Here is a 19,860-nt window from a genome sequence, read left to right as displayed (position 1 = left end):
TGAAAATGAAGGGACTCTGTAAAAATGTTAGTCCCTCCATTTTCACAGGGTCAAAAGTAATTGGACAATTGCCTGATAAGCAGTTCATGGCCAGGTGTCGCGTGTTTCCTCGTTATTTCATGACAAATTAAGGAGATAGAAGGTCTGGAGTTGATTCCAAGCATAAAATTTGCATTCGGTAGCTGTTCATTGGAACTGTCAATATGCGGTCCAAAGAGGTGTCGATACAAGTGAAGGAGACCATCATTAGGCTGGAAAAAAACTAAATACACCTATGAGAGAGATAGCAGAAACTTTAGGAGTGGCCAAAGCAATTATTTTCTACACTTTTAAAAAGAAGGAATGCACTGGCGAGCTCAGCAACACCAAAAGGCCCGGAAGACCACAGAAGACAACTGAAGTGGTTGAACGCAGAATTCTTTCCTTGTTAAAGGAAAACCCCTTCGCAGCATCTAGTCAAGTCAAGAACACTCTGGAGGGGGGTCATCATTGTCAAAGTCTACAAAGTCTACAGTCAAGAGACGCCTTCATGAATGTAAATGCAGATGGTTTACCTCAAGTTGCAAACTACTGGTAACACTCAAGAACAGAAAGGCCAGATTAGACTTTGCTAAAAACAACTGTAAAAAACAAAACCAAAACCCCCAGACCAGTTCTAGAACAAGATTAACTTGTACCAGCATGATAAGAAGAGAATAATATGGAGAAGGAAAAGAAAGGCTCATGATCCAACGCATACCACATCATCTATCAAACATGATGGAGGAGGTGTGTATATATGTATATGGGGGAGAGAGAGAGAGAGAGAGTACATTCACCCTACCAATGTACTTAATGTACATTCCCCCTACCAACAGTGATATGTGAGCATGCAGACACTAAGCCACAGAGACTACATGAAAGATAAAGATGGAGAAAGTACAATACAAAGGAAGGGAACACGTTACTGGTTGGCTAATTTTCCTGATTAATGTGTTTGCTTTATTACTCATGCAGTGTGTACGCAGCCTCACCTATCTCAAAATCCAACCATGAAGTGCGTACATATTTCACTTTGTCTGCTTCTATATTTACTCCATTTTACAGGTATGAAATAATTTTTATTTTAATTCAGTGCTATAATCATATCCTTAGTGTATAATATAGCCTACTGTTATATGGAAGTTATATGGAAATACAATAGCATTAATGTAATAATAACGTAATAATTGGATAAAACAATTGGATATACATGCAACGTATACAATGTTTTGTTCGCTTGTTTCTTGACAAGCTCATGGCGTGGACATGGCAGAAATGGACGAACCCTGTGAGTAATTGCACATATACAAGTTATATATCAACTTTCAAACTGTGTTAAGTGCGTTAATACGCTCAATAACTTATATTTCAAAATATTAGAGATTTGACTAAAGCATTCCTCAATCACGAGTATGTTTTTGTCCATGATAAGAGGACAAAGACTGTACTCGTAATAAGTTACACAGGAAGTTAATTTGTCTGTAGCCACTGTTTTAGATGTAAAGGATAACTTGGTCTAAAATACAGATTATACAATATTTACTTACAAGGTAACATACAGTATAGTATAGTAATAGTAGGAGTATAGTATTCATATCAATAGGCATATGCTGTTGCCACCAAGGCAAGGTGGTTTAATACCTATGCGGAGCATTTTAATAAAACTCCACTATACACAATTACATGAATCAGGCAATCGGACAATGGTTACTTGCTAATTTGAACAACTTTTCTTTAACCTCGTATATTGTTGTTTTAGATGTGGATAGATGAGCTGTTGGGACATAAATGAGTAACAAACTAATGTATATCACCGGATTATTTGGTAATATTTGAGCCCACATTGCCAGAAAGAATTGTTGCTATTGTTTGTAACAATTTAAGTGTTAAGTATTGTGTGTTAATATACACTCACTGAGCACTTTATTAGGAACACCTGTACACCTTCTCATTCATGCAATTATGTAATCAGCCAATAGTGTCGCAGCAGTGCTATGCATAAAACTATGCAGATACGGACCAGAAGCTTCGGCTAATATTCACATCAAGCATCAGAATGGGAAAATTTGCGATCTCATTGATTTCGACAGTGGAATGATTGTTGGTGCCAGACGAGCATGATTGAGTATTTCTATAACTGCTGATCTTCTGGGATTTTCACACACACAACAGTCTCTAGACTTCACTCAGAATGGTGCTATAAAGAAAAAAATATCCATTGAGCATCAGTTCTGCGGACGGAAACACCTTGTTGATGCGAGAGGTCAACGGAGAAGGCCAGCCTGGTTCGAGCCGACAGAAATACAGTAAGTCCGGTAACCGCTCTGTACAATTATGGTAAGCAGAAAAGCATCTCAGAATGCACAACACATCAAACCTTGAGGCAGAAGGGCTGCAACAGCAGACCACGTCAGGTTCCACTTCTGTCACACCAATGGTAGAGTCAGAATTTGGCACCAACAGAATGAATCCATGCAGTTGTGTCAACAGTCCAGGCTGGCAGAGGTTTTGTAATGGTGTGAGGAATGTTTTCTTGGCACACCTTGGGCCTGTTAATAACAATCAATCATCATTTGAATGCCACAGCCTGTTTGAGTATTGTTGCTAGACAGGATCTGCATGATGCGATCATGTCAACATGGACCAGAACCGCCAAAGGAATGTTTCCAACATCTTGTAGAAACCATGCCATGAAGAATTGAGGCTATTTTGAGAGCAAAGGGAGGCCCTAGCCAGTATTAGTATAATGTTCCTAATAATGTGCTCAGGGAGTGTATAACAAATTAAAAATGCCCATGGGGTTCAGGTTGTCTTGTCAATAAATGTACCTCCAGAGAGATGAGCAGTTGCAGTGGGAAAATGGGAATTTGTTGAATACAGAAATAAAGGATGGTAAATAAAGACCTCTGTCAATTTATTTCAGATGGGCCACAGAATCCGATCATTATTGGTCCAGATGCAGTGACTGTAGGAATCCCATGTAGCTATGTATGCTTTGCTGATTGCTCACCTAACTGCACGTACACAATTGGTGTTGATGACCAGAGTGCAGAGGGGAATGAGGTACAATTTACCTTAAGCCAGTGGGTGAAGTCCAAAATGGTGACGTGCACTGTAAAAAACACAGCCACAGGAAAATCCTTCACAACCAGGAAAACCTTGCACATTTTGGGTATGATGCCATAATGATGATCAGAGCAAACTGCTTAACCGTCAATCCCTTCTCATTATGAGCAGTACAGTCTTTTGGGGTTTTCAAACACAACTCACTCCTGTTATGTTGTGCACTGATTTTCCTTTCCAGAGGGGCCAGTAGACGTTGTAATCAGTGGGCCACAGACTCTGGCAGCAGGTGAAACCCAGCGATTTCTGTGCAGTGCGACCTGTAAACCCTCCTGCAGTTACAGCTGGGTTGTTGATGGGGACTCAGTTTCTGGCTCTGGGGATGAGGTAGTATTCAGAACACCTTTGGAGGCCACCTCAGGAACCATCATCTGCAAGGCCACAAACACTGTGTCCAAACTGTTTGTAACAGCGGTCCGAAAACTAACTGTTACAAGTAAGTAATGCCATATTTCCAGTAGGTACATGATAAGCTTCACTGCTTGGTCATTTGTATTCAAAGCAAGTATTCTGCCTGTCTTCAATTTACTGATAAGGACAGTTGAGGCAACAATATCCAAAAAAGGAAACAATATCCCAACTCTATTTTTCACAACTCTACACATTTCATATTGCTATACGTTTTCTGTGTCAAGACAATTAGAGTATTTACTTTATTCCCATAATATTTCCAAAATGATAGTCAAGCGATAGGTTTTCAGCTTTCATTTACTATATCAGTGTATCAAAGAGTTACACATACTTTGTTAGCTTTTCACAATACTTTGCTGGAATATATATCTCATTCCTCCTGGCAGAACTGGAGTAAGGTTTGTGGGCCTCCTTGCTCAGAAACACTTTTTCAGTTCAATCCACAAATTTTCTATGAGACTTAGATCAGGTCTTTGTGATGGCCACTCCAACACTTCCACTTTGTTGTCTTCAAACCATTTTGTTACAACTTTGGAGGTGTGCTTAGGTTCACTGTCCTGCTAGAAGACCAAGTTGTGACTTTCTGGCTGAGGTCTTGAGGCATTGCTTCAGTATTTCTAGATAATCCTCCTTCCTCATGATGCCATCAATTTTCTGAGGTGCACCAGTCCCTTTTCCAGCAAGACAACCCCACAACATGATGCCACCACCCCCATGTTTCACAGTTGGGATGGTGTTCTTTGGATTAAAAGCCTCACCCTTTTCCCTCCATACATTGAGCTGATCATAATCTGACCAGAGAGCATTCCTTTAGAAAAAGGGAGTCTTCGTCCTGGTGATCAACTGCATACTTCAATCTGGCTTTTTTTTTTTTTTTTTAATTCCAATCTTGCAGTAAGGGGTTCTTCCTTGTTCAACAGACTATTTTGGTGCCTGATGCCTCTAACTGCTTCACCATTTCCTTCTGTTCAGTTGAAATTTTCAGACTAAAGTCCTTTAACTGGATTTGTGGAGGTCTCCAAATTCTTTTTCTGAGTGTTTTGGCTGCCATTTAACCATGGCATCAAGGGCAAAAAAAAGAACTAGCTCGAATGGCAGGCAACTAAATACAACCATAGGCACACTCCCAGTTAACTTTATGCCACTGACTAACCAAAAGCTTGTAAAAAAAAAAAAAAAAATTACTACATCAGTTTCTGGAAGCTTCCTGACTGTTGAGTCAATATGTAAACTTTGGACTGGCACTCCCACTGGAATTCTGATATTGAGAAGTTAAGTTAATCAATCATTTTAAAATGACCTCTATGCGCCCTAATTGACTTGCCAATAGAAATATATAGCAACATGAAATGCCTCTTAAAGTCATTCCAAATATTTAGATATTAAGATTGATTTTTTTATTTCTTCCCCAAAAATCATTTGATATTCAATTCTGTAATTTAAGTTTTGATGCCTGGTTGTTAAGTGTCTTTTTACCCTTATACATTGTGCTTCAAAGACATATGAAAATACAGCAATTGAAAGTCTAAAATTATATCAGCCTGCGTTATAGTTATTATTCAACCTACAAAAAGGGTTTATTTTTCCTCGGGTACAGAAAATTACAATTTATGACAGTGTTAATGTTGCAATTTTATTTTGCAGAAAGCTATCCATCCATGGCGGAAAAAGTGGAGCTTCTGCCAACACTGGTGTTTGCAAGCATTATACATTTTGGTATAATGATTACAATATGACCAAGTATAGGATATCATTAAGAAGAAGAAGAAAAGAAAAAAAAAAAAAGAAAAAAAAAAAGAAAAGAAAAAAAAAAAAAGAGTAGTCGTATCAATGTGGGCATAAAATAACTGAATTGTGATGAACAAACTGGGCTGTTTATATATTATAAAAAAAAAATAAAATTAAAGTTTCATATAAGCCAACAAATTAAATCACTGTCAAAAATGTTTAATTTAACTCTATATGTGAGGTGTAAGATGTTAGATCACCGAAACATTCATGACTTAACAGTAACAGACTTGTTTTGACTGCCACTAATACAGAGTCCAGTTCCTCTCCTCTGTTCCTCGACAACACAAGTTATACTCCATATTTCTTCTTTAGAGCTTGGACAGAGTTGTCCTCCAGTCCAGCATGTGAAATGCATTGAAACAGCTCCTGCAACACTGGGGACAAATGAGGAACAAATAAATTAATTTCCTGCATTCACTGGGACATAACAGTATATAAAATGGTAACACAAATAAGATGAAGCTTGTTTGTATACATTCTGCTTTGTGTACATGTATTGTGATGATATAATACAGATTTTGCACCTGTACCAGCCATTAATATAGTGTTAATATTCCCAAGAACCTTTGTAATGCACAAATGTAATATCAAGTTGTTCAATGTGGCAGTGAACTGACTGCACTGATTGTCATGATGTGTGAATATAAATGTTCAGAAACTGATATGCTTTCATATAAATCACAATGCTATAAAAAGGGGTCAATTATTATATACACCTCCAAAATACACTATACGGCCAAAGTGGACACCTGACCATAACGTGTGTTGTTGAACGTCCCATTCCAGTTTTAGTCCCTCTGTGTTTGCTGTTATAATGCGCTCCATTCTTCTGGGAAGGCTTTCCACTAGATTTTGGAGCGTGACTGTGGGGATTTGTGATCATTCAGCTACAAGAGTATTAGTGAGATCGGGTACTGAGGAGGTCTGGGGTGCAGTCGGTGATCCAGTTTATCCCAAAGGTGTTCAGGGGGGTTGAGGTCAGGACACTCGAGTTCTTCCACTCCAACCTGGGCACACTATGTCTTTATGGAGCTTGCCTTGTGTATCGTCTTAGTCCCAGTGAAGGGAATTTTAATGCTTCCAACTTTGTGGAACGTTCATGGTGAGACCCATATATGACTGTGATGGTCTGCTGTCCACAACCCTTTGGTCATATAGTATGTGTGTACAATTACTGATTGTAGCCCAGTTGTTGCTACACACAATTTGTCTACACCAAAAGACCATGTGACCACCAATGGTCAAGTGGACAGTTCTCAGTACAGCACTTGCAATGACATGGTACTGTGAGTGGTGCTGATGTGGTAAAGTGCAGCAACAAGGTAGGTGTGTCTAATAATGTATGAATACAAAGTGTTTAAAATGATGCAATATCAGATACAAATGTACTTGAGCCACACACAGACACACAACCATGTCAGTGTGACTACTGTTGTGCTAGGATAATGACTCAGCATGTAGGCTGACTACAGACATAAGAACCCAAGTGGAAATTGGACTCTTGGCAGTTTGTCAAAAACGCTCTGCCTTCAAGGCTAAGATACCTGCTAACAATGCATTGGAAACCATTAAGAATGTGCATTTAGACTTATTGGGCAAACAATATACATAACTGCAGCACTTTGCCTACGCTATTTTAAAAAAAAATATGGAGAACTAAACAACTTATCAATGAAACTAAGCCTGTCACGGCTCCACGTGCAATTGCAAAGTTGCTTGTATTTTGTGTCATGACACTGATTTATCAGGGGAAGGGGAAGTCCTTGTGGGCCTGGTGTCCAATCTTCAAAGATCATTTCAAACCTTCAGATTCTAATTTTTGTATTCAGGAATTTGTAAAACTTTCAACCATCCATTCAAACCATGTAACCAGCTATTAATAATAAGCGATAAGACTTCTAGAGGGTTTCTAGTGGGTTAGTTTAAGGTAAGATGAGCATCAAGGCCCTGAGCAAACCATCATGTACTACTAACAAACACAATCCAAAGGTATGCTGGGTAAAAAAAAAAATAAAATCCCAAAACCCTGATGAATCTATAAAGAGAACACACCTTGCTTTTCAGCAGATGACATAAACATGATAGCCATGTCAAATCTTCTCACACTTGACAAGCTTTCCAAGATGGCCAATATGACTGATGGGTCCTCATTTCTGAAGAAAAAGACATTAGTAAATTAGGGACAAGAAAGTCTTAGAGGAGCATATTTATCAGAAAATGTGTGATGGGAAAGTATTATAAAAGGAGTCATAACCGTAGCGAACATACCACTACAGGAAAATAGCATGCACATCAAGAACATACATTACACAGACATCTGCAGGAATAGAATATGCTACTGTATGTATTTGGACCATTTGAATTCAACTTACTTGGTGTAAAAACTCTGAAGTACTTTCAAAATCGTATTAAGAATATCAGGCTCCACACAGTTTTTGAAAATAGTTTGAAAAGCATCAGGCTGAATTTGCTGAAATAAAACAAGACCATCATAACAGACACAATGAGGAAGGATTGTACTGTATGTTGATAAACTTATATTAGTGGTTTTTACCAAAACCGATAACTAAGCTGGATGGTACCTGTCTATAACCGATTAATCAACTGATAGTTTTTAAGGACATCCAAAATGAATCAAAAAACACTTCAAATAACAACAAGTAGTTTGTATTTCGCCTCTGGAGGCCGCTCTTGTACTGTATAATGACAGCAGACCCTTCTCAGCAGTTACCACGACGGACGCAACCTGGAAAAACTATCGGTGTGGATTTTTGCCGATAAACAATAGTTCCAGCAATCAGTTATCGGTGCTGATAAATCGACCTCAAGTTTTAAACGATAAGAATCAGCACGTACCTTTAAATACTTGTAGGTAAGTTCAGAGTGATTACCCATCTTCCTTAGATCTGCTTCTAGCTGGAAGCTGTTAGGGGGGGGTGGAGGAATAACTTCAAGCTGGACTGAAGAGGAAGACAATGATAATGATTGGTCTGTTTTACCGGGAACCTTTTCCTCTTTCTGCAATACATTTTGCTTTCCAAAGGAATCTCCATCTGGGTATCTGAAATACATCAATTAATAACCAACTTCAATGGTTGTTCAATGCAAGTTAAGTATACTGTATAAATGGACAGTTTATAGAGTGAAATGGGTGCCAAATTAAAGGGGGAAAATGGTTCTTCTGCTGCTGGAGGCATTTTGCTGGTATGGTTTGACTCCACTTGACTGCAAATCAATACAAAGTTCTTCTGACTTTTGAGTGGGAGTGGTCTCTTCCAGCACCCCTCCACAGGGCATGAGGGCTCAAGTAATAGTTTGAGGAGCATAAAAATTATGCAAGTCAGATGCTATGGTTATCACAGTCACCAGATTTCAACCCATCATCTAAACACCAACGGAGGCAAGATCCTTTGGAAGAATGGTGTTTACTCCTCTAATACAGTCCCAGAGACTTTCAAAATCTGTGCACTAAAGCTGTTATGGCAGATCATGGTAGCCAAACACCTTTACTAAACACTTTATATTGGTCTTTGCTTCATGATGTCACATCTGTACACTCTTTAGGTGTAGTAGTATACAATTCAATGACTGTCTGTAATGACATCAGTTAAACAAAAGCCAGCCAAGTGCATGAAGATGAAATCGCCCAAAGAACTGAACATCTGTTTGAGCTGCTGGAGAACATGACGTAAATCACCAGTGGGTCGTGTCTAGAAAAATGCTTTCCTGTAGAGGACTTGTACACTGGGCATTTTGAACACTCAATAGAAAAAAAAAATGAGCAAGTACTCAGACGCTGAATGTATTAATCTTGATGTTACAAAGCCTATTGTGTTTTCACCTGGATAAAAACTTAAGCTGTGTGGTATGGACTTACTTGGCTGCTGGTTCTGAAGGAGACTGTGATACCTCCTCTATCTTCTGGATCTTAGCAAAAGGGAAGGATGAGCATGGAGAGGCCTCACATTTCATCTCTCTCTCTGATGAAGAAGCTGATGCAGCAGATAATGTCCCAGACCTTGAAGCGCTTGCCTTGGCTGTGACTCTCTGAGGTTCGGCTATAGATGTGAGATTTCCGCCAACTTCCTCGATCTCTATTCTTTTCAGTGGTTTCTGTAGCACAAAAGCAAATACAGCTTTCCACATATTCAGATCATCCATTCAGTCTCCTCCAAAAAAAACATGGAACTCTTTACACTTACATGAAAGTGACTCAATCAGTGCAGTTATAAATAAAGTTTTAAATAAAGGATGTTGCCTTCAACAGTCTTTACCGAATAAAATAACATGTAGGGATTTATTTCTTTATCTGCAAAAGCTGCTAAACCACAACAAATGTAAGATTATTGGAGATTTACTGTGGATCTGAGGTGCTCTGGTTTGTCGATTGGCTGAATTGTTCTTTTTTGTGTACCATCTGCTTGTTGCAGCCCAGAAGGCATCGTCTCCTGAATAATATACAAACAATTTATTACACATTTATCAAGAGCCTGATTAGCAGAAATAAGCCTCTAATGAGGCTTGAAAAAAAAAAGCCCCAAGTAATAGCTTTAACCTTCTTATTAACAAAAGGAAGCACTGCAGTTTTTCGGTTATAAAGACCTTTTCATTGTAATGACTGCAACTAACGAATAAAACGAATCACACAATTTTGCCGAGTGCTAGAACAGTACTGTCATTATTCTGGCATCATAGTATTATTGTTAATTACAATGCAGTTCAAAGACTGTTAAATAGTAATTACTGTTCCTATTTGTAGCGTGCTTACCATGTTGAGTTTTTTGAGCTCGTTCAACGCTTGCTTGTTTCCAGGTTCGAGCTTCAGAAGCTGCTCAAAATCTATGCAGAAAAATGAATGGCACCATTATTAACATCATATTGTTGTATACGTGCCGTGAACTCAATAAGCATCTCAGTGTCAGTTAATATATGGCCAAGTTTGTAAACACCTGACCATCACACTGGTATGTGCTTGTTGAACATCCTATTCCAGGTTTAGTCTGTTATAATAACCTCCACTCTTCTTGGAAGGCTTTCCATTAGATTTTGTGATCATTCAGCTACAAGAGTATGAGTGAGATCAGGCACTGATGAGGTCTGGGGTTCGGTTGGTGTTCCAGTTCATCCCAAAGTTGTTCAGTGGGGTTGAGGTCAGGGCTCTGTACAGGAAACTCGAGTTCTTCCACTCCAACCTTCACACACCATGTCTTCATAGAGCTCGCTTTTTGTGTACAGGGGTATTGTCATGCTGGAACAGGTTTGGGGCCCAGAGTTCCACTATTCTTAATACTACAGCATACAAGTACATTCTAGACAATTGTGTGCTTTCACATTTGTGGCAACAGTTTGGAGAAGGCTCACATATGGGTGTGAAGGTCAGATGTCCACATACCATTGGCCATATAGTGTATAAATAATGCGCAATATTAAAAATGTGGTCAGTTAGACAAAAATGCAGCTTGCCTCCCTTTTTACAGTGCTAGGTTTTGATCGTGCTAATTCCGATTCCTTTCACCGTTTAGAAATAGTGAGTTTAAAACTAGTACACTAAAATATTGTATATAAACTGCTAACTAGACAGTTAAAGACAGGTCACTCAGGCACAGAGAGGTTGTATGAAGAGGAATTAAGTCATACATACCTAATATAGTACTGCCCAAAAGAAAATGACAAACTTTACCACAGATGATATTACTAATAATAAGACACTAAATAAGAAAATAAGTTAAGGGGGCTTTAATGTATTTGTATATTAATGAAAAATAGAATGAATTCTAACCAGCTATGGCTTCAGAAAGTCTTCCCAGGGCCACTCTGGCTGTGCCTCGTCGAGCAAACGCCTTTGAGTAGGTGTTGTCCAGAGCAATTGCTTTGGTGCAGTCTTCTTCTGCCTCAGCATACCTTTACAACATACACAACACACACACAAGGCTATATGCATTCCTTGTGAGTCTTTCCTTTGTATGTTTATGGTCACATTAGACTGCTTATGTAATGACTGAAAAAATCCAAAGAGTTTATAATTATACTGTTTTGATATAGTTGTGCTATTTGCGTTGTTTTGTTTTTTTTGGATATCCACAAAGAAACGAAAACGCACCTCTCAAGTTTGAGGTATGCCATGGCCCTGTTAGCAGCAAGCAGAACGTTTGTGGCATCAGCCTCCATGCCTTTAGTGTAGCACTCCACAGCTACCTCGTATTTTCCCTCTTTAAAGTAAGCATTGCCCTATAAGAACGCCACAAAGAAAATTCACATTTAACAAAACACAAAATCAGAGTTTGCTCAGAGTATGGTCTAATAGTGGTGAAGAAACAAAAAGTTTTTTTGTTTTTTTTTTTTAAAAAAAGGATGCGCTCACCCTATCTTTTTGCACCATCGCCTCTTGTCTTCTCTGCTGTTCCATCTCCAGCTGCTTCGGTTTTACAGCCTCAGTAAGCGGCACCTCAGCCACTGTCTTCTCCATCTGCCCTTCTTCCTGCTTTTGGGATCCTAAAACCTGAGAGGATGAAACAACAGAATTTCAAGCCTCAACCTTTAACACCAAAAATACAGGAAGTAGTAAGACAGGAACCAACCTGGTTCAGTTTCTTTATCTCGTTCTGAGCATCAAGGTTCTCTGGATCCAACTTCAGAACCATTTCATAATCTTAGCAATAAAAGGTTACAAGCAATCATCATCATTTCATTACATTGAGCAATTTTATAAAACACAAAACCTCTTGTAAGTACAGCAACGTAATATGCAGGAGTAACATTCAGGAGACAGAACAAGAACGTCTCTTTAAACAGATGAGTTTAGTTATACGCTCTCACCTTCGAGAGCGCCTTGATGGTTTTTAAGAGCAAAGCGAGCAGCTCCTCTTCGGCTATAAGCGTTAACGTATTTCCTGTCCAGTGCTATGGCCAGGTTACAGTCCGACTCGGCAACGGCATATCTACAACATATGACATTCGGATACTTCAAAGGAATAGACGGAGACAAATAAAACGTTCCGATGAAAGCAAAATTGTATAAACAATAATAAAGCATTAGCTACGGTAGCATTGCAACCACATAGTTTTGTGGCTTCTTTGAATTTTGTCGCATAAAGCCATGACGTGTGGGATCTCACTGTATGCGCGCAGAAGGGTCTGGCCGATTTTCTAGCTAGTTAAAAAGCTCATTTTATGATTATGTCACTCAAAATATCTGACAGGTCCTTAGTAGGGTTGTGTTTCTAAACGTCTATCGCTGATCTAAACATTTATATGAACTAGTCTTGTCCTGGTATGGTCGTATGAAGTTTACCAGCATCTCAAACAGCTATATACCCTGTTAGTGAGCCAAACAGAACCCAATGGGACTGTGTTAATTGAGGGTCTGATACGCTGACACATGACAAGACTGGCAGTAGCCCTTATCCTTCACTCAGACACAGGGGGGAAAAAACCTAAATGGTTTTAAAGCACTGATATACCTAGACATTATTAGGTCAAATGCACCATTTTAGAGGTATGCAGTCTGTACTGCTAGCCAGAGGAACGACATGTAAAACTATACAATATGACCACAACTGGTGTTCTCATTCTCATTCCTTTTTCACCGTTCTCTACGTCAAGTTAATCAAACACAATGTCACAGAACAGGGGTTACTGATTCCTGTTTTTCCTAATGTTGAGACACCTGAGGAGCAAATTACTAAACCCAAAACCATCATGAGCTGGATCAGGTGTGTTGAGAGCAGTGAAAACCGTACAGGGTCTCAGGACTGGAGTTGAGACCCACTGATATAGAATATAAACTGTGTAAAGCACAACATTCTTACTTTTTGAGTCTGAAGAAGCAGGCCGCTCGGTTTGTGGGCAGAACGGGGGTGTACGGATCTGCGCTCATAGCTTTCGTATAGCACTCAATGGCCTCGTCATACTTTCCACCTTTGAAAAACTCGTTACCCTGAGAAAACAGGACAAATCGGGAAACAATGTCTTGCAAATAGTGACTTTAATAATCAGTTTGTATACTGCTCTGTGTATGTAGTGGTGCTTAGAATTTTCTATATTTCTGCATAAATATGACCGGAAACATCAGATTTTTGCACAAGTCCTAAAAGTAGATAAAGAGAAACCAATTAAACAAACGAGACAAAAATTGGGTCATTTATTGATTGAGGAAAATGATCCAATATTACATATCTGTGAGCGGCAAAAGTATGTGAACCATGTCCAGGTGTGACCCCCTTGTCCAGAGACAACTGCAACTAAACATAACTATTGAGCAGTCCTACACATCGACTTGGAGGAGTTTTAGCCCATTCCTCAGTACAGAACAGCTTCAACTCTGGGATGTTATTGGGGTTCCTGACATGAACTGCTTGCTTCAGGTTCTTCCACAACATTTCTATTGGATTAAGTTCAGGACTTTGACTTGGGCATTTGGAAACATTAACTTTATTCTTCTTTAACCATTCTTTGGTAGATCAACCTGTGTGCTTTGGGTCGTTATCTTGCTGCATGGCCCACTTTCTCTTGGGATTCAGTTTATGGACAGATGTCCTGACATTTTTTCTTTAGAATCCACTGGTATAATTCAGAATTCATTTCTCCATCAATGATATGGCAAGTCACTCTGGCCCAGATGCAGCAAAACTGGCCCAAACCATAATACTACCACCACCATGTTTCATAGGTGAGATAAGGTTCTTATACTGGAATGCAGTGTTTTCCTTTCTCCAAACATAACCCTTCTATTTTAAACCAAAATGTTCCATTTTGGTCTCATCGGTCCACAAAACATTGTTCCAATAGACTTCTGGCTTGTCCACGTGATCTTTAGTAAACTGCAGACAGGGGCAATGTTCTTTTTGTAGAGCAGCGGTTTTCTCCTCCCAACCGTGCCATGCACACCGCTGTTGTTCAGTGTTCTCCTGATGGTGGACTCATGAACATTAGCCAATGTGAGAGAGTTCCTTTAACTGCTTAGACGTTACCCTGGGTTCGTTTGTGACCTCGCAGACTACTACATGTCTTGTAACAATGGTCTTAAATTCCCTCCGTTTATAGACAATCTGCATGACTGTGGATTGGTGGAGTCCAAACTCTTTAGAAATGGTTTTGTAAACTTCTCCCATCTGATGAGCAGCAACAACTCTTTTTTGGAGATACTCAGAAATCTCCTTCGTTCATGCCATGACACACGTCAACAAACATGTTGTGAAGATCAGACTCCGATAGATTCCTGTTCTTTAACTAAAACAGGGCGCTCACTCACACCTGATAGTCATATCGCATTGACTGAAAACACCGGACTCTAATTTCACCTTCAAGTTAACTGCTAATCCTAGAGGTTCACATATTTTTGCCACTCACAGGTGTGTAATATTGGATCATTTTCCTCAATAAATAAATGACCAAGTACAATAATTTGTCTTGTTTGATTAACTCTGATCTCTTTGTCTAGTTTTAGGTCTTGTGTGAAAATCATCTGATGTTTGAGGTCATATTTATGCAGATATACGGAACATTCTATAGAGAAAATCACAAACTTTCAAGCACCACTGTACAACACCATTATAAGTTAACCAGACAATAGGATTCCATCAAAACATCTTAACTTCTTACATCTGCAAGCAAGATCTATAAGCAAGAACAACTATATTTTTATATTTAATATTACAAACATGCAGCATTTCATGCGTCATTGACTGGTTATGCTGAAATCTTGGTAAATCAGAAACTATTCAGGTGTTTCTGTTTTTATCAACTAAAATCTCAATTCTGTGAACGTGGCTTTGAAATACATTGAATAACTATCCAACCCTCACACAGCAACTTTACCTTCTCCTTCTCCTTCATGGCTGTGTCTCTGTCCACTTGCGCTTCCTCAGAGTCGGAGTCATTAGATTCAGCTGGGCTGACTTCTTTGTCCAGTGCCTCAAGGGCCTTCTCCTGTAATACACAATTATGATTCATAAAAATCAACAGTACTGAAAATTCCATATCTTTAATTAGAAGCCAAAACAGTGGCATAGGGCAGAAATGTATTACCACGTCAAATTTGTCCCAAGATTTGTAGTCGTGTGATTTTATTCTTTGTACTGGCTTCTCCTCCCCTTGAGCATTCTCAGCAGGGGCTTTACTTCTGACCTTGCGCTTCTTCTTGTAATCCTTGTTTCTTACAGGTGGGAGAGTTTTCTGTGGTGTGAAGAAAACGTTCAGAAATCCATCTCAGGTAGGTAGAAGTAGCAAGCAGCACTTATAGAGTGTTTATGTGGGCATATATCGGACAGGACTGACCTGGTGGGAAAATTTGATTGCTTTTTTTTTTTTTTTTTTTTAAATGACCAAAACTGAAGCTTATTTAAAAAGATAAAACAAAAAGAGCCAGAACGTGTCGTTTTCGCTACTGAGGTTAAGTTTACTTTTAAACATATTAGATTAGCACTAATGTCAGGGAACTACCGGCGAAATTACACACCTGAGGGTCTGCTAGGTTTCCTGCACGAAGCTGTTCATCTTTTTTCTTTATGTCCTCTTCCCAACTATCGAGTTCTTTTATAAAGTTATGAAGATCATCTGCGTTTTGACGCATCTGCATCTGCAGCTCTATGGCTTTATTGCCACCAGACATGATGGCGTTTTTATGTCAGTCTGAAACAGAACAGAGTGGAAAGAAGAAATCAGACACAAAAAAAACTTCTGTTAAAACATAACTGATTATTTTTCTAAAAAGAAGAAGAAGAAGAAGAAGAAGAAAAAGAGCTGTGTCGTGATTTCCATGTGAATTTCAATGGGTTTTTGCTATGAAGGCCATGTAAAGGAACTTTGAGTGCCTCAGGACAACTGTCAAGGAGAAACAGCGATATGAATGGATACAGGTGGAGGAAATTTTAAAGTGCCTCTGTTATGGTTTTTCAAATATTACCTTTCATGTAGTGTGTTATAGAGCTGTTTGTGAATGTAAAAAGTCTGCAAAGTTTTTAAAAAATCAAAGCGCACGACAAACTGGGTTACTGACTCCTAAAAGAAGGAACCGATTCTGAACAGCTGAAACGAGTCGTTAGTAATTCTAGACTTACTTGCTGTACTAACCTACGTGGGTTTCTAACAAAAAACCCACCTCTGGTCTTCATTTTTTTCAGAATAAGCTGAAACTTGCTATGGTAGTGGGCGTCCCCCCCCACCAATCAGAGTAGAGTATGCGCTCTGAAAGGAGGAGTTTAGAATGAATAATTTAGAACGGATAATTTAACGAGTCGTTTGTGCTGAGGAGGGATTTTTCTAATTCTTCCAGTCTTTACATGTGTCACCATTTATTGTTACCATTCCCGAAACAACCTAAACATCATACAAAGCCTGTTTCATAGCTGGACCATAAAAGACCTTTTTTTTTTTTTTTTTTTTTACTAAAGACTCCTGTGTAAATGTTCACCTTCCCAATACACAAGCAGTGGTACATTGCATGTTGGTTAGATTTTTTTTTTTTTAATTTGTTTGACTTGAGTCGCATGTGTATTTTTTCCCACAATATTCGTCATGGCTTCCTTGTAGCCTGTAGAACAACTCAGACTATCTCGTATGATACAATCAATTAATTTCAAACTATTTGTGTTTAAGATTATTATTACCAAAATACTGTACGACTTAATAAAAACGTTGACATACGGCCAGAAATTTGGCCATCACGCCCATATGTGGTTCTCGAAACTGTTGTCACAAAGCTAAAAGCACACAGTTGTATAGAAAGTCTTTGTATGCTGTAGTGTTTCAGTTTCCCTTCACTGGAACTAAGAGACCCAAACATGACAATGCCCCTGTGCACAAAGCGAGCTCCATGAAGACATGGTGTGTGAAGGTTGGAGTGGAAGAACTCCAGTCCAGTGGAAAGCCTTTTCAGAAGAGTGGAGGCTATATTATAATAAAAAGGAGGACTACATCTGAAATGGGATGTTCAACAAGCATGTGGATGTGACGGTGAGGTGTCCACATACTTTTGGCCAAGCCCAAATAAATAACGATAATAACGACAGTATCATAGAACATACGCATATACTACCCCGAGGTTTTATTATTACTTAAGCACGCGCAGCTCTGTGACTGACCGTGTGGCTAACCGGAAAAGCGTGACGTTTGCCTCGCGCGCTAGCTCTGCTAATATTTTCACATAAAATACGAGTTTAAGACTCGAAAATACAAAAGGATAACGTCAAAATAATATTAACATACCTCTCAAGTCTTATAAACAGATCAAAAATCATCCAACTTAAAAGAACTCAGCGCTCAGTTGATGTTTTTTCCCCCCGTCTGTTTGTGTACGGCGCCATGACAGCCAAGTACCAGCATGCTTTGCGCTTGAACGTGTCTCGAAACAACTATTCGAAACATTTGCGATACTCCTGATTCAAAACACTGCTACGACGTGCGTATCAAACATTTGGGGAAAAAATGAGTCGCTCAAACGATATCCAACGCCGACGTGAGCCCCAGAGAAAACCCGTGTGAAATGTAATGCAAATCATTTGTAATCGTTTCATTTCATATTACCGGACTGATTCAAACGAGTCGACACCGATTCCGTAGTTGCAGGTTTTCACCAAGGTGCACAGTTCAAATGACTGCTGTGTGAATTGTCGACTCGGAGAACGAAAAAGATACGTTTTTTTGTGAGATATTCAAACCTAGAGCTGTTGATTGATGAAATGAAACAAGCATGAAATAAACCACGATCAAAAGCTTTCTCCTAACTGTTTCTAAACAATCGATAACGCGATGCTTTTGAACACAGTGCACGCTATTGACATCTGGTGGTCAAAAGGGTGAGCTGCATATAGTAATAAACTGGCTTCCGCAAACCAAATTTGTCCATTACAGTGCTTCGAGAAAAAATAAAAACACCCCAAATGTTGGGGAAATCCTTATGTTAAATAATGTTTTATATTAAATGATAAGCAAATATGGCGAAATCCATTATGAAAGAATCAAAACAAGTATGGTTACACAACAACTATTGACATTTTATTTTAACTATATTGTTTGTAGCTTTTATTACTTTTCTTTCCGGTTTTCCTTAGGAATTTTGAAAAAAATTGTTTGAATACCAAATTAGAGATTCATTTTATTTATTTTAAAGTGTTTAGCTTGTAAAAATGACTTTGTTACACATACTATAGGCCTATTGTATGTCTCGTATATTATATATTTTTCATAATTCATTTCATTTATTCATTTATCAGACGCTTTTATCCAAAGGGACTTTCAAATGAGGAGATACAAGAAAAATAATATGTCTCTTATATCATATTGTATTATACACATCTCCAGAATCATGTCTCCTGGTCCATGGCAATCTGTACACTATTAGAACTGCTTATTATGGACTCTCATGCTCTTGCACTCCAATTCCCATTTGCACATAGTGGACATGGCTATGCTTGTATAGTCTATTGCGGTTGTCATTGACCATGAGGACAGCTCTGGAACTTTGACTCCTAAGAAGGAAACGTGGAGGTGCCTTGCCCCTTTCATAAGTGCTATTAAGCCTATGAGCCCTTAGACAGATGCCGTCCAAGTAGTGGAAGATGGACATGGTTTAGAGGAAGGATATCTTAGTTTTGTTTAAGGACCTCTGATTTGTGTGTGTGTGTGTGTGTGTGTGTGTGTGTGTGTGTGTGTGCGCGCGCGCATTTGACCTTGGTCTCCATTAGTGGGCAAAATAATACTAGTCCCCAAAGTGAAGTAAAAATGTCAGGTGTTTAACATTTTTTTTTTTTTTTTTTTTTTTTTTTTTTTTTTTTAATCAAAAATCCTGATCAATAATGTTTTCCAATGGCTTTCAAATAACACAGATCATTGTGTATTTTTTCTGGAAAGCAGTGTCCCCAAAAGGAGTAGATATGTCATATGCCCCCATTTTCCTTCTGTGCGGGTATGATGCACCCCGGAGCAGTCCTGGGTTTGCTATTCAAATAATTTAACTAACATCACATATCATTAACAACGGAAGTGTTCACATAATGGCTGAAAATTCTAATTACTATAGAATTGTGCAAACATGACAAATAAGCTATATGTAATATAAATTCTTTAATATGTGAAATCTTCACGATATTTTGTGCTTGTGTGTTGTTCGCAGTAAGCCAGAATACAGTAATTCTTTAGTTTGACAGAAACATTTAAGTCAGTTATGCAAATGAAACCTTCACAGTTCAATTTTATATAATAATAATAATAATAATAATAAGAAGAAGAAGAAGAAGAAGAAGAAGAAGAAATGGGAGAGCACTCTGTATGTCACAGAACTAAGCCAGTAAAAATAGAAAAAAATCTGAACTAGCATTATCTAGATTTGAAACAATAGCCACGTTTCCATCTAAGGGTTTATTTTGTGATAAAAATGGTTAGTGTGTTGAAATGTTTATTGATACAGCTGATGGAAATGCAAGTTATCTATAAAACTTCACAAGTGTCTACATAATCTTTTTTCACTTAACTTCAGTGTATGAACTCTATGTTGATACTTTAAATGTTGTAGGGAAA

The 19,860-nt window shown here is 38.6% G+C and overlaps 2 protein-coding genes across 3 annotated transcripts; one reads left to right on the top strand and one right to left on the bottom strand.

Annotated features, from left to right (window-relative positions):
• The first annotated feature begins 839 nt into the window (after positions 1–839).
• Positions 840–5,724, top strand: LOC108280035 (uncharacterized). The gene is made up of 5 exons (XM_017494776.3): positions 840–1,086; positions 1,274–1,309; positions 2,945–3,193; positions 3,326–3,580; positions 5,200–5,724. Exons 1-5 carry the CDS (start codon positions 1,032–1,034, stop codon positions 5,289–5,291), a joined length of 687 nt encoding a protein of 228 aa, XP_017350265.1. The 5' UTR covers positions 840–1,031; the 3' UTR covers positions 5,292–5,724.
• Positions 5,163–18,079, bottom strand: rpap3 (RNA polymerase II associated protein 3). 2 transcript variants are annotated; one of them, XM_017494775.3, is made up of 17 exons: positions 17,869–18,079; positions 15,803–15,975; positions 15,373–15,519; positions 15,163–15,273; positions 13,155–13,282; positions 12,163–12,284; positions 11,925–11,995; positions 11,708–11,845; positions 11,447–11,574; positions 11,126–11,247; positions 10,115–10,185; positions 9,705–9,794; positions 9,224–9,459; positions 8,203–8,407; positions 7,719–7,816; positions 7,399–7,499; positions 5,163–5,720 (listed from the first exon to the last, which is right to left on the bottom strand). In XM_017494775.3, the coding sequence occupies exons 2-17, from the start codon at positions 15,953–15,955 to the stop codon at positions 5,635–5,637; spliced, it is 2,007 nt and encodes a 668-aa protein (XP_017350264.1). In that variant the 5' UTR covers positions 15,956–15,975; positions 17,869–18,079; the 3' UTR covers positions 5,163–5,634. The 2 variants fall into 2 exon arrangements, with proteins under 2 accessions (XP_017350264.1, XP_017350263.1); XM_017494774.3 differs by lacking the exon at positions 17,869–18,079 and adding an exon at positions 17,551–17,815.
• Positions 18,080–19,860: the final 1,781 nt, after the last annotated feature.

Source organism: Ictalurus punctatus, chromosome 19 (genome assembly GCF_001660625.3).
Source record: "Ictalurus punctatus breed USDA103 chromosome 19, Coco_2.0, whole genome shotgun sequence".
Taxonomy (NCBI): Eukaryota; Metazoa; Chordata; class Actinopteri; order Siluriformes; family Ictaluridae; genus Ictalurus; species Ictalurus punctatus.
The sequence above is the reverse complement of the archived record's forward strand: the minus strand, read 5'-3'. Positions and strand labels throughout refer to the sequence as shown.

Excerpts from the sequence above, each read along its gene's own strand:
- rpap3 (XM_017494775.3), bottom strand. The coding sequence starts at position 15,955 with ATGTCTGGTGGCAATAAAGCCATAGAGCTGCAGATGCAGATGCGTCAA. Across the intron at positions 7,817-8,202 it reads TTACCTACAAGTATTTAAAG|CAAATTCAGCCTGATGCTTT; the intron begins GTACGTGCTGAT and ends GTTTTATTTCAG. Across the intron at positions 7,500-7,718 it reads CTTCAGAGTTTTTACACCAA|AAATGAGGACCCATCAGTCA; the intron begins GTAAGTTGAATT and ends CTTTTTCTTCAG.
- LOC108280035 (XM_017494776.3), top strand. The coding sequence starts at position 1,032 with ATGAAGTGCGTACATATTTCACTTTGTCTGCTTCTATATTTACTCCAT. Across the intron at positions 1,087-1,273 it reads ATATTTACTCCATTTTACAG|CTCATGGCGTGGACATGGCA; the intron begins GTATGAAATAAT and ends TTTCTTGACAAG. Across the intron at positions 1,310-2,944 it reads GGCAGAAATGGACGAACCCT|ATGGGCCACAGAATCCGATC; the intron begins GTGAGTAATTGC and ends AATTTATTTCAG.